Source organism: Equus quagga, chromosome 9 (genome assembly GCF_021613505.1).
Source record: "Equus quagga isolate Etosha38 chromosome 9, UCLA_HA_Equagga_1.0, whole genome shotgun sequence".
Taxonomy (NCBI): domain Eukaryota; kingdom Metazoa; phylum Chordata; class Mammalia; order Perissodactyla; family Equidae; genus Equus; species Equus quagga.
The window spans coordinates 29,351,421-29,364,219 of record NC_060275.1 but is presented as its reverse complement, the minus strand read 5'-3'; the positions used below and the strand labels follow the sequence as shown (position 1 = coordinate 29,364,219).

At 43.8% G+C, this 12,799-nt stretch overlaps 1 protein-coding gene across 3 annotated transcripts in view; it reads left to right on the top strand.

Moving 5' to 3' along the window:
* The window catches only part of SLC14A2 (solute carrier family 14 member 2), a 194,074-nt gene that overhangs the window by 123,235 nt on the left and 58,040 nt on the right, over positions 1-12,799 (top strand). For 2 of the 3 annotated variants that reach the window (XM_046671095.1, XM_046671093.1), the window contains exon 2: positions 8,764-8,948. In XM_046671095.1, the coding sequence (XP_046527051.1) occupies positions 8,775-8,948 (174 nt within the window). In that variant the 5' untranslated portion in view covers positions 8,764-8,774. Of the gene's footprint in view, positions 1-8,760; positions 8,949-12,799 lie in introns of all 3 variants that reach the window. The other variant, XM_046671094.1, reaches the window with a different exon arrangement.

Below are 12,799 nucleotides of genomic sequence, written 5' to 3'. Positions count from 1 at the left end.
ACGGGCTAGCCCACAGTCCCTGAGTGAGAGGAGAGAGACATCCTCGGGCCAGAGTCCAGGACCTGCAGTGGGGTCCGTGAGGCTGTTGTGGGAAGAGCCCAGGTCCAAGCATTAGGAGGTAGGGTCAGTCCCGCTCCTGTGTCAACTCCCTGTGTGACTTCGGGCAGGCACCCTCATATCTCTGGGCCTGCAAAACAAGAATAGCTCCACTCTACCCCTCTCCCTGCACTGTGGGATCGTTAAAGCAAATAAATGCAGTTATAGAAAGGAGAGTGCTTTGTAAAGTATGATATATTATGGGCATGAAGGTTTAAAGCAGTGCAGAATTTGCAGAGTTCATAGGGTGGTATGTGTGCGTGTGCGTGTGTGTGTGTGTGTGTGCACATGTGTGCATGAGTGCCTGTGTATGAGTGGGTGTGTGTATGAGTGTGTGTGAGTATTGTATGAGTGTGTATATGCGTGTGTCTGTGTGTGTGTATGTGTTTGCTTGTGTATGAGTTGGGGGGGGGACTATTGCTTTGTGAAATAAATCCTAACTACCACCTGGGTCACAGGGGAGGTTGGAGCGCCCCCGGGCAGTCAGGAGGACACCATGGCAATGCTAGGGCTGGGCAGGGGGCAGCAGTGGGGTGGATAATGGAGAACAACAGACATGGAAGCAGAGTGGAGCTTGAGGTAGCCGTGGGGCCAGAGGAGACGGCCCGCCCAGAACAGGGGTGCACGGGTCAGAGAAGGTGGAATCGGCTGGGGCTCAGGTGCAGCCCCTAACCTGTGGGGGAGCGAGAAGAGTTGCTGCCTTCAGTGCCGCTTAACTGCTCCCCCAAGTAGTCCCCACTTATGGGGAGACTCCACACATGGCCCCCAGGTGGTTTGGGGACACACCTGAAGCAGCCACCTACAGACTCAAAATGTCTTCCCAGAAATTTTTGTTTTAAAAATAAAAAGATTTGCATTCTACTCTTTTATAAGCCATATTTGCTTAAATATACAGCTAGCATTCTATATGATTTCCCATCAAGTAGAATTGGCGTTCCAGAACACTGCGCTTCACTGTGCTCTGGGCCTTGGCCTCCCCCCGGCCCAGAGTGTCATACCCAGGGGTAATGTGCCCAGTTCTAATAGCGACCACTCAGGTGCTCGTGGAGCACCTCAGAAGCTTTCTGAGCTGTGGCGTGACCAAGTAGTGTTCTCAGATAATTTATCCATCACCGATGGCAAGGTGAAGAGGAACTGGAGAGTCGGAGGTCTGGGAGACCAGCTAGGGGCTTACCTGGCCAGGGGAGGGCCTGGCCCAGAGGGGGAAAATAGACTGGGCCAGACCCAGGCCCTCGAATGAAAATTTGCCTGCTTAGGATTGCTGTTGTTGGGATGTGGTGAGGCAGGGGCTCAATATATGGAACATCGAAGGGTCATCCCACTTTAAACGTGTCAGCTGAGAAGGGTGTGGCAAGACCCTCTGAATATCCTTCCAACTGCAAGCTACTGTCTAAGGAGGAGATTGGAGGAGGTCTGCTCTCTTGTCCTCACCCTCTTTCTCCACACAGGCTTCTAAGCCTTTCGCTGAGGCCCTGGTTAGACTCCCAGCTGCAGGCCCCAGCCCTGGGTTCTGCAGGAGAACCCAGAAAGATAGAGCCCCAGACACGCTGGCCACCGACCGTCTCTAACCCCAGACAGTCTGCAGATGGCCCAGGGGAGGCTGTGCTGCCTCCTGACTGCTGTCCCACCCAACCTGACCTCTGGCCCCAGTGAGTCAGACTCCTCTCAGCCCACATCAGACTCATTGGGCTGGGGCTGCCAACGAAAGCTCTGAACCTCCCCTAATAAGAGGCAGCACTCAGCCAACCTCTTACACAACCCAGCCCTGAGAGAGGCACCTCTCACCTTAGCCCAGCCGCCAGCAGGGCCCCTTTCCACTGTTCTCTTGCTCTATCTGTCTAGTGACCGGCCCTCTCCTGGCTTCATCCCCTCCCTGGCCTCCCTGGGGTATGATCCATTAGCCCACAACCTTATTCTGTCCCGATTCCAGCATCCACTTAGCCCCACACAGCTGATCATTCCCTTGCAGCAGTTGTCCAGCCAGGTCAGGGATGAGCAGAGCCCCTGGCCCTGGGACCCAGCCTGACTCAGCAAGGTCCTTTTGGAGTAATGTCTCTGCCTTTGATCCTGCTGTCACTGTGATCCAGTAGCAAGATAGCAGAGAGTCTGGGGGCTTTGTCTGGTGAGCCAAATTGAAGGAAAATCAAGAGGTCTGCCCAAGAGAAAGAAAGGCTTAGGATCAATCTCCCAAGTGCTCTCCTGTGAGAAAGGGACTCCGTGTGTCTGTGCAGACGTGATGGACAGAACTAGAACCAGCAATGGGTAAAAGTCCTGGGGACTCGATGTCAGCTCCTTAGATCCAACGGTTTCTAGTAATCTGAGCTGTTCCCAATGAGAACAGCCTGCCTCATGGGGTCATGGGACCCCAGCCAACAGTCAGAGGTGCTAAAAAATGGATTCCTTCATTGTTTGAGAAAGGCAGAGAATCTCTCTTTTGGTGCTAACATTGTAGAAATTTGTGGGAACTCTCCTCTTCCATAATTGCATCCATTGCAAAGTCTTGCATAAAATTAATCAATTCAACAAATATTTTGGAAAACTTGATAATCACTTTTTCTGTTCCAGAACCGCTGTGACCTCAATAACTCAATTGGTTGGAAGATGACATAAATGAGGCCATTAAAGATGACCCCCGGATGACAGGGTCACTGGCCTACTTAAACCCAACAGGCCACAGGGAGGGAGAGAGGTTTGTCTCTGCACTAATTCACATGAACAACTCAAGAAAGCCCTCCAGTCAAAGGCCCCTTTGCACCCATGGCCACAGGAACATGCTAGAGAGGACACAGCCTCTCCCCATTGGGCATGAGCATGTTTTTGCATTGCTATTGTCTTCTAGAGAAAAGGAGAAGACTTTCAAAGTTGGTACAATAGAGTGGAAGTCATGTTTTCTAAATGTTGGAAGAAGAGTTGAGATCCAAATTTAGGCACTGAGAACTCTTCAAAGTCTAGCTTTGTCTTTCATTCCCTGCTGACACCTGACCCCATTGCCCTAGCAGGGTCCACAAGGAATTGGCTGGCACAAACCATGTATGTATTTTCCTAGGTTTCCTTGGCCTGGTGTGTTCTCCTCCCTCTTGTCTGCTCAGCCAAGTCCCAACTGGCCGTGAAAGCCTGGCCCCTTCTCTCCAAGGCTGGGAGGTTAGGGAGATGCTCTGTGCTCCTATAGCTGCCCCTGCTTGCCCTCTGCCATTGCACTTTCCCTCCTACTGCAAGTCTGTTCACTCCTCTCTCCCTGCCACTCAAACGTGAGCTCTCTGCACGTAGCTCTGTTCCTCCCCAGGAGTAGTCCAAGCGCACACAGTAGGTACTCAACAGAGAGCATTCTTACAAAGAGGATGGAAGAGCTAGTCTGTTTTGGGAGCCCCCTTGCAGGAACATTCCAGACCTGGCTTTTTGGAGAGATATGAGGCTGATCCAACCAGCCCTTTCTGTCCATATTTCTGAGGGAGAAGAGGAGGTGTGGGCAGCCAAAAAGAGCGTTTGCACGCCAAGCAGATAATTATGTGTTCTTGGAAGCAAGTTTAATGGACTGGCTCAGAGCTCAGCTGGAAACGGGCTCTGAGGCCTGCCGCCTTCAGACGGGACGTGGCTGGGGCAGGGATTTCACCATCCAGTTCTAACAAGTGGCCGACGCCTTATGGAAACTTTTGAAAGGCGTTCTGTTTCAGACCAGCCAGCTTGCCCTTCATCTGGTTGCTCTAGCCATCTTTCCCTTCAGTTTGGGAGCTCTAGCAGAGAGGAAACTAAAAATCACTGAGCGCCTACCTATGGGCCAAGAACCAAGTCAGCAATTTCACTGTCCTAAGAATCCTGCGTTGCTCTTTAAAGAGCGAGGAACTGAAGCCCACGCAGCCCCTCGTGGCAGAGAAAAGCGTGAAGCCGGGCATCTCAGCAGCCGCAGCCTGTGCTCTTTCCGGACACAGCGACCTTCTCTTTACAAGACCATTTTTGCTGCACGTCTCACCCCTGCACCGAAGCCAAAATTCCCCCATTTGAACAGGATAAACATTCCCATGGCAAAGGAACGCTGTGTTCCCCAGAGGAGATGCAATCACGTTGTTGCTGCTGAGGCTGTAGGCTTATGAAATAGAACACTAGGCTGAGGGCCTGGATGGGGCTCCAGGGCAGCCAGCCCTCCCCTCCATCCCCTAGCTGTGCCCGGAGAGACAGTTGGAGTAGCAGAAGGAACCCAGGACATGAAACTGGGGCTAATCTAGACTGTGCAGGAAAGCAAACCACTGCTTTCCCTGGGGCTCTGCTTCCTGTGGCCGTCACAAGGCAGGGAGCCCGCTTCAGAAAGTGCAGAGTTACATCATGTGAGAAACGGATTCTTGTCTTGCTTTCCTGGGCCTTAATTTCTCCAGCCATAACTGGGAATATTGTCTGCTTGCAGGAGGGACTCAAAGATAGAGAAGAAAGTGCGTTTTTGGAGATGGCTCTGGAGAGCACTTCCCTTACGCAATCACTCATTCTTTCCGTAATTCATTGAATACTGATTGAGGACTTTGTGTGGTTCAGGGTGTCTGCCAGGCAATGCAAATACAGAAACCAACAAGACAACAGGTCCTGTTCTTAAAGGGCTCATAATGCATACACGCTTTTCTCATCAAAAGAAATATAAAAATGTTTGAAGTCTCATCGTCAGAAAATAATTCCTGAATACTGTATACCCACTCTCAGCAACTGTATACTTGAACCGCATCACTAAAACATCATGTTTCCTTGATTATAAAATATACATTGTTCTCATATTTTAACATTTCTTAAATCAGGATGCATCTTACCCTTTTGATTGGCAGCATTTTCTTCTTTCTTAGTGATCCACAAATCAATGATACGTCTTACAGTTGACAACAATGAAAAGCATTTGGAAAAAAACGTTATTTTTCAATTGACACTTTCCATGGAATTCACAGCAATTGAATTTAACACAAGATCTTTGCAGAACATTTCTAGTTCATCTAGATGTATGGTGTCACACACAGCATGTGTCTACATATCTGATTGCCCCTCACTTTTTGTCTGAATGGCTTGGAAGGAATACTGATACCAACGGCCAGGATGCTGTATCACCTCTTGGCCACCAGAGGGAGAGAGTGCATCAGAGAGAGACAGGTTCTCCGGCTGCTGGTTTTCACTCTCTCCTAAACTTTTCAGGCAGTCTGAAACTCCCTGAAACTCCACCTGTAGGGTCAGAGTAGAGGAAAAGGCTCCCCTCTTGTGGAGGCAGCGTCAGAAAGAGGAGTTGATTGGATCTGAATGATGTTTGCAGACCCATGCTAAAAATCAGCCATGGTTTAAATGCTCTTCTCCTGGGAATAAGGAGAGATGATGGACATGGCCGAGTTCTGCCTGAAAATGTAGGGCTGGTGGGCGGCCCCACACCCTTCTTAAACCATTCAGGACTCGAGACCCACAGTGATTGTCAAGTTCTCCAAGGAACTATTCCTACTCTAGCAGTTACCGTAGCCTTTCATCCTTCCTTCCATCTTTCCTTCTTTCCCTCTCTTCCCTCCTTCCTTTCCTCCTTTCTTCCCTCATGTAAATATTTATTTACTGAACACCTACTGTGTGCCAGACACTGTGCTAGGAGCTGTGAGATACAGCAGCAAACAGAACAGAGAAGGTCATTGTCCTTATGAATATTAAGTTCAGCTGGAGAAATAGATACTATGCAAGTAAATATACAAATACGTCTATCATTGCTTGGTGTAAAAAACGCTATAAGGAAAAACACTGGGTCCCGTGAGAGCGTGTGATAGGAGGACGTGGTCAGGAGTGGATCTGGGAAGGCTTCTCTGGCAAGTGATAATTCAGACAAAGCCTGAAGAAGAGTAGGAATTGCCCAGGTAAAGAGTGAGGGAGAGCCTTCCAGGCAGAGGCATCAGCATTTGCAAAGGCCCTGAGGTGGAAAGCATTCAATGTCTTCCGGGTTCTAAAAGGAGGCCAGCAGGGAGCCCAGAGACAAGGGGCGAGAGAAGCATCCGACCGACTGACTAAGGCATAACAGGAGCTCGGTGATGCAGAACCTTACACGCATGTCAAAGACATATTTTTCCACCTGTAGCCATTGAAGGGGTTTAAGCAGGGAACAGACATGACTGGAACTGAGCAATACTATGACCATTCTGACTGCCCTGTACAGTATGGCTTGGAAGAAAAATCTGAGAAGTGGGGGTGTCCAATTGGGAATTATTGGAGATGTGGCAGGAGATGATGGCAGCTAAATGGTGACAGGGAACATGAAGATGTATTTTAGAGATAGATTTACTGGCTTTGGAGAGTGGAAGAGAAAGGGAGTATTAAGTTTGACTCCTGAGATTTCTGAAGGAGCAGCTTGGAAGGGGGAGGAGCTTTTACTGGGATGGGCACCTTTGAGGGGGGAGGACAGAATTTGGGAAAGGAACATTATGAGTTGTTTTGCATATTAATTTTAAGCTACTTCTGAATATTCACATGCAAGTGGTGTATAGATAATTAAATCTTTGAACGCAATGCTGAAAACTAGGCTTGAAATATTAGATTTGGGAGTCATAGGCATATAGATGGAAAATAAAGCCACGGTGAGAGTTGAGATCACCTGGCCAGGAGCGTTGGTAAAGCTAAGATGGCCCAGAACAGAGCCGTGCAGAACACCTGTATTTAGAGAAGGAGCCAGCCAGGGAGAGCATGAAGGAGCAGCGAGAGAGAGGATCAAGTGTAAAAGCTACAGAGAGGAGAGTGTGTCAAGGAGGGATGGTCAACTCTATTGAATATCACTGAGCGATCTAGTTTGGTTTTGCCAATATGGAGGTCTTACCACCAGGGCAGTAGTATCAGAAATTACTTCTGGGGGGCAAAAGAGAGAAAGGGACGTGCCAAGTGTTCATCTGAGGATGGCAAGCACAAATTTAAAGTGACAGCAGTCTACCCAGTTATGCAATTTTTCTCTAGCAAAGTTCAGTTGCTTGATGAAAGCATGGAAAAGATGGAAGGTTGGGTTTAACCTGGCTGGTATTTCACCACATGAGCATGAGAGTGGGAAGGAGGAAGGAGTTAAAAGAAGTAAAATGATGTGCCATGAAATCTAAGTTGGTTAAGGAAAGAAGGGAAGATAGGAGGCTGGTGGAGCTAAGGGATTGAAGGCCTCCAGGAGGTGAAAGGGCTGTGTCAGAGGGTGCACTTGAGCAGGTGAGCTGAAAGTCTGGGAGATGGTGACCAGAGGAGAAAATCAGAATTTTGAGTTTTCATAGTTTGTGTGATATCAAGTCCATGTGGTGACCATGGAAATCCGTGGCTGAAAAGAAGAGGCGGAGAGGGGCACAGGAGATGAGGAAGATGAGGATCTGCAAAGTCAGAGAACAGAATGATGAGTTAATGTCAGTGAGGTCAATGTCAATGCCTGGATATTGAAGTTGCTGAAAATTATTGGCAGAGATGAAAGTGACCCTTAGGAGCCCCTAACATCTTCACTGAATGAGAGTGACCAGAAAGTCAGCAACCCATCAGAGAGCAATGAAAGAGATGGTAGAAGTCTCAAAGAAGAGGGATTTCTACACAAGCAAGGTGAGTGGCGATTTGGAAGCAACAGTGAAGAACAAGAATTCCTCTTGTTGAAAGTAGGAGAGGAAAGAGCCGAGGGAAATGGTACTAATGTAGGGAACTTCAACTCCTTTGGAAGAGAACTCTGCAATCCTTTAGCCATGTTTGCAATTGTATCTGTAAGGAATGATGGTACCCATGCTAGGGATCTGCAATCACTGTCCTAAGATATTGTGTCCTGAAACTCAGGGGAGGAAGCATGGAGCAATGGGGAAAACTCTAGACCGTATTGAGAGAAGACTGTGTGCAGGTCCAAAACCACCTCTCGAAGAAACAATAAAGTAAATGAAAACATAACTGGGCTGGAGGAGGCAAGCTCTCCAAGAAGAATGGCTAAGATAAGTGATAGGAAGGAGAGAAGTAGAGGATTACCAGGGGGCAGCCAGACTAAACCAGGAAACAGAGGACCTTGGGCAGAGGTTGTTCCAAAAGCAAGTCATGGCATAAACCCTGGCCCTGGGAGTGAAGCGAACAGGAGTCCCACATGGAGGGGGAAAGACCTCCAGCCTGGTGCACCCAGCTTCCAGTAGAATATACCAGACCTTATTACTGTTCCTGGAGAAGGAAAAGGCAGAATGAGTTGGAAAGAGCACTGAGGGCAGAGGGGAGAGAAGGGAGGCTAGAGGTCAACTGTAAGCAATATAGGCTCCATGGCAATTAAGAAAACAAGTTTCTCTTAGACTCCCACTCAGTTGGGAGACCTGTTCTGTGTATACACATGAAAAGGAAAATATACATACAACTAACTAGCACAGTAAGATAGTACAATGAACAGTATGAAAGGTAGAGAAAAAATATTCAGTGACCAGGAAAAAAAGAGACATCTATTCTAATTGGATGGTCAGGGAAATCTTTATAACACAAATGGGCTTTCTTCTGGACTTGGAAGAACGGGGCCATTTTGAAAGTAAGGTCACATGGGTGGAGGAATGGCCCCAGACCTCTCTGGCGGCACAAGCTACTGGAACAGTAGGTCCTGGTGTCAACACAGACCTCCTGCCTCCTGAGGCCTCCATCTAGCCTCAGCCGAGTCCCTTTGGGTCCTATCCTGACTCGCCTGTTCTTTCCCTTTCCTCTCAGCAGTTACGTAACTGATGAACGACTACCCGCTGAAGGAGATGTCTGACACTCACAGCAGCCCTCTGCTGGGAGAGCCTCTTTCCAACAGATACAAACTCTACGAGTCAGAGTTTACCAGCACTAGCTGTCCCTCAAGCCCCCAGGATACACACCCAGCCCTGCCCCTCCTGGAAATGCCTGAAGAAAAGGTGAGGAATGTCCCCAGGATGCCTCCCAGGCTGGGAGAAGGGAGGAAGGATGGCGAAAGATGCTGCTTTCCCAGCTTCCCAATGCATGTGTTACATAATGCCGTGGAGGGGCCACTGCCCAGGGAGATTCTGCCCTCAGTCAATACCTGGTTATACCCGTGATCAGTCCTACTTGGCCTTAGATAGAAAATGTGGCTCTGTGTGCAACATGGTTTTAAGGTCAAGTAGGGAATGCACACACTCACACACCAGTCTTCCAACCAGTCCCCAAAATCTTTCCCCTTAGACTTGCCCGCTTGAATTACCCTATTGTCCCCAAAAGAAAGGGGCCTTCTTTCAAATGTAGGCTCTCAGCACTCCTTGAACACAGTAACACAGAGGTAGCCTGGCTATAGCTCTTGATACAGTGGAGAGGGGTACAAGACTGATAAGATTTCTTTTTACTGAGATGTAATTCACATACCATAAGATTCACTCCTTTAAAGTATATATTTCACTAGTTTTCAACATATTTACAAAGTTGTGCAAACATCACCATCATCTAATTCCGGAATATTTTCATCACCTCAAAAAGAAACTCAATACTTGTTAGCAGTCATTCCTCATTCCACCCTCTCCTCAGCCCCTGGCATCCACCAATCTTACTTTCTGTCCCTATGGATTTGTCTATTCTGTACATTTCATATAAATGGAATCATATAATATGTCGTCTTTTTTTATTGGCTTCTTTCATTTAGCATAATGTTTTCAAGTTCATCCATACTGTAGCATGAATCAGTACATCATTCCTTTTTATGACCAAATAATATTTCGTTGTATGAATCTACCATATTTTGTTTATCCATTCATCAGTTGATGGACATTTGGGTTTTTCTGCTTTTTGACTGTAATAAATAATGCTACTGTGAACATTTATATAGAAATTTTTGTGTGGACATATATTTTTATTTTTATTGGGTATATACCTAGAAGTGGAATTTCTGGATCATATGGTAACTCTATGTTTGACATTTTAAGGAAGTGCCGAACTGTTTTCTAAAGCAGCTGCATCAGTGTACATTCTCACCAGCAATGTATGAGGCTCCAATTTCTCCAGATCCTTGCCAAAACTTGTTATTGTCTGTCTTTTTTATTATAGCCTAGGTGAATGTGAAGTGACATCTCATTGTGGTTGTTATTAGCATTTCCCTAATGACAAATGATGTCGAACATCTTTTCATGTGGTTATTGGCCACTTCTATATTTTCTTTGGAAAAAATATCCTTTCAAATCCTTTGCCCATTTTTTAATTAGGTTATTTGTCTTTTTATTGTGGAGTTATAAATAATTCTGGATTCTAGACCATTACCAGATATACAATTTGCAAATTATTCCTCCCACTCTGTAGGTTGCCTTTTCACTTTCTTGATAATGTCTTTAGAAATGCAAAATTTTTAATTTTGATTGAGTCCAATTTATCTGTTTTTTCTTTGGTTTCTTATACTTTCAGTGTCAAACCTAAGAAACAATTTTCTTGAGCAAAGTCATGAAGATTTATGCCAATGTTTTTATCTAAGAGTTTTATAGTTTTAGCACCTACTCCATTTAAGTATTTTATCCACTTTGAGTTAATTTTTTTTCATGTGGTATTAGGTAGGATCTAACTTCAATCTTTTACAAGTGGATATCCAGTTGTCCCAGAATCATTTGTTAAAAAGACTATTCTTTCTCCATTAAATTGTCTTGACATTGTTATCAAAAATCAATTGACCATATGTGTTTATAGGGTTTATTTCTGGACTCTTAATTCTATTTAACTGATTTTTATGTTTATCCTTATACTAGTACCACACCATCTTGACTACTGTAGTCTTGCAGCAAGTTTTGAAATCAAAAGGTGTGAGTCTTCCAACTTTGTTCTTTTTTTCACGACTGTTTTATCTATTCTGAAACACTTTCATTTCCACATGAATTTTAGAATCTGATGTTCAATTTCTGCAAAGAAAAGGCAACTGGAATTTTTATAGGGATTGTTTTAAATCTATAGATAAATCTGGGGAGTATTGCCATCTTAAGATTAAGTTTTCCAAGCCTCTCCACTTATTTAGGTCTTTAATTTCTTTCAAGGATGTTTTGTAGTTTTTAGTGTACAACTCTTACAGCTCTTTTGTTAAATTTCTTCTAAAATATTTTATTCTTTTTCATGCTATGATAAGTAAATTGTTTTCTTTATTTTATTTTTGTATTATTCATTGCCAATATATAAAACAAAATTGGTTTTTGTATATTGATCTTCTATCCTGCAACCTTGCTTAATTCATCCATTAGCTCTAATAACTTTTTGTGGATTCCTTAAGAATTTTCTATATAAAGAGATGTGACATCTGTGAGTAGAGATAGTTTAAATTCTTTCTTTCCCATGTGGTTCCCTTTTGTTTCTTTTTCTTACCTAATTGCTCTAGCTGGAACTTGCAGTACAATGTTGAATAGAAGTGACAAGAGCAGACTTTGTCTTGTTCCTGATCTTAGGGGGAAAGCATCTCATCTTTCACCATTAAGTATGATATTGTGTGATATTAGCTGTGGGTTTTTAGTAGATATTCTTTATTAGGTTGAGGAATTTCCCTTTTATTCTTAGTTTGTTGAGTGTTTTTATCGGAAAGATCATTGAATTTTTCAAATTCTTCTTCTGTGTCTATTGAGATAATTATGTGATTTTTGTCCTTTATTCCTTTAGTATTAACATACATTGACTGATTTGTATATGTTGAACCTGTCTTGAATTCCTAGAATACATCTCACTTGGTCATAATTGTTTTTATTTGTTGCTGTATTTGTTTTGCTGGCATTTAGTTAAAGATTTTCGCATCTATATTTGTAAAGTATATTGATCTGTAGTTTTCTTTCTTGTCATGTCTTTGTCTGGTTGTGGTATCAGGGTAATACTACCTCAGAATGTATTAAGAAAGTTTCCCTTCTCTCCTACTTTTTGGAAGATATTGGTATTGATTCTTTAAATGTTTGGTATAATTCACCAGAGAAGCCATTTGGACTTGAGTTTTTCTGTGTGGGGAGTGTTTTTGTTATTATTATTAGTAATCCAATCTCTTAACTTGTTACAAATCAACCGAGATTCTCTATTTCTTCTTAAATCAGTTTTGGTGGTTTGTATCTTTCTAGGTATTGATCCAGTTCATCTAGATTATCTAGTTTGTTAGAAGACAATTATTCATTTCCTTATAATCCCTTTCCTTATAGTCTTTTTTATTTCTTTAAGGCTGGTAGTAATGTCTCCCCTTTCATTTTTGATTCTAGTAATTTCAATGTTCTCTTTTTTTCTTCTTGGCCAATCCAGCTAAAAGTTTCTCAATTTTGATCTTTTCAAAGAACCAACTTTTAGTTTCATTGATGTTCTCTATTGTTTTTCTATTCTCTATTTCATTTTATTCCACTTTAATCTTTATATTTCCTTCCTTCTATTTGCTTTGGGTTTAATTTGCTGTTATTTTTTTTATTATCTTAAAGTGAAAGGTTAAGCTGTTCATTTGAGTTATTTCTCTTTTCTTTGGCATAGGCATTTACACCTATAAACTTTCCCCTCAGCACTGCTTTAGCTGTATCCCATAAGTTTTGGTATGTCGTGTTTTTGTTTTCATTCATTTCAAAGTACTTTCTAATTTCTCTTCTAATTTCCAATATGATCCATTGATTATTTAGCAGTGTGTTTAATTTTCTCATATTTCCCAAGTTTCCCTTCTGTTTTTGATTTCTATCTCACTCCATTGTGGTCAGAGAACATACTTTGTATGATTTCAATCCATTTAAATTTACTGATACTTTTTACCAGTAAATTTTTTAAATTATTTTATGGT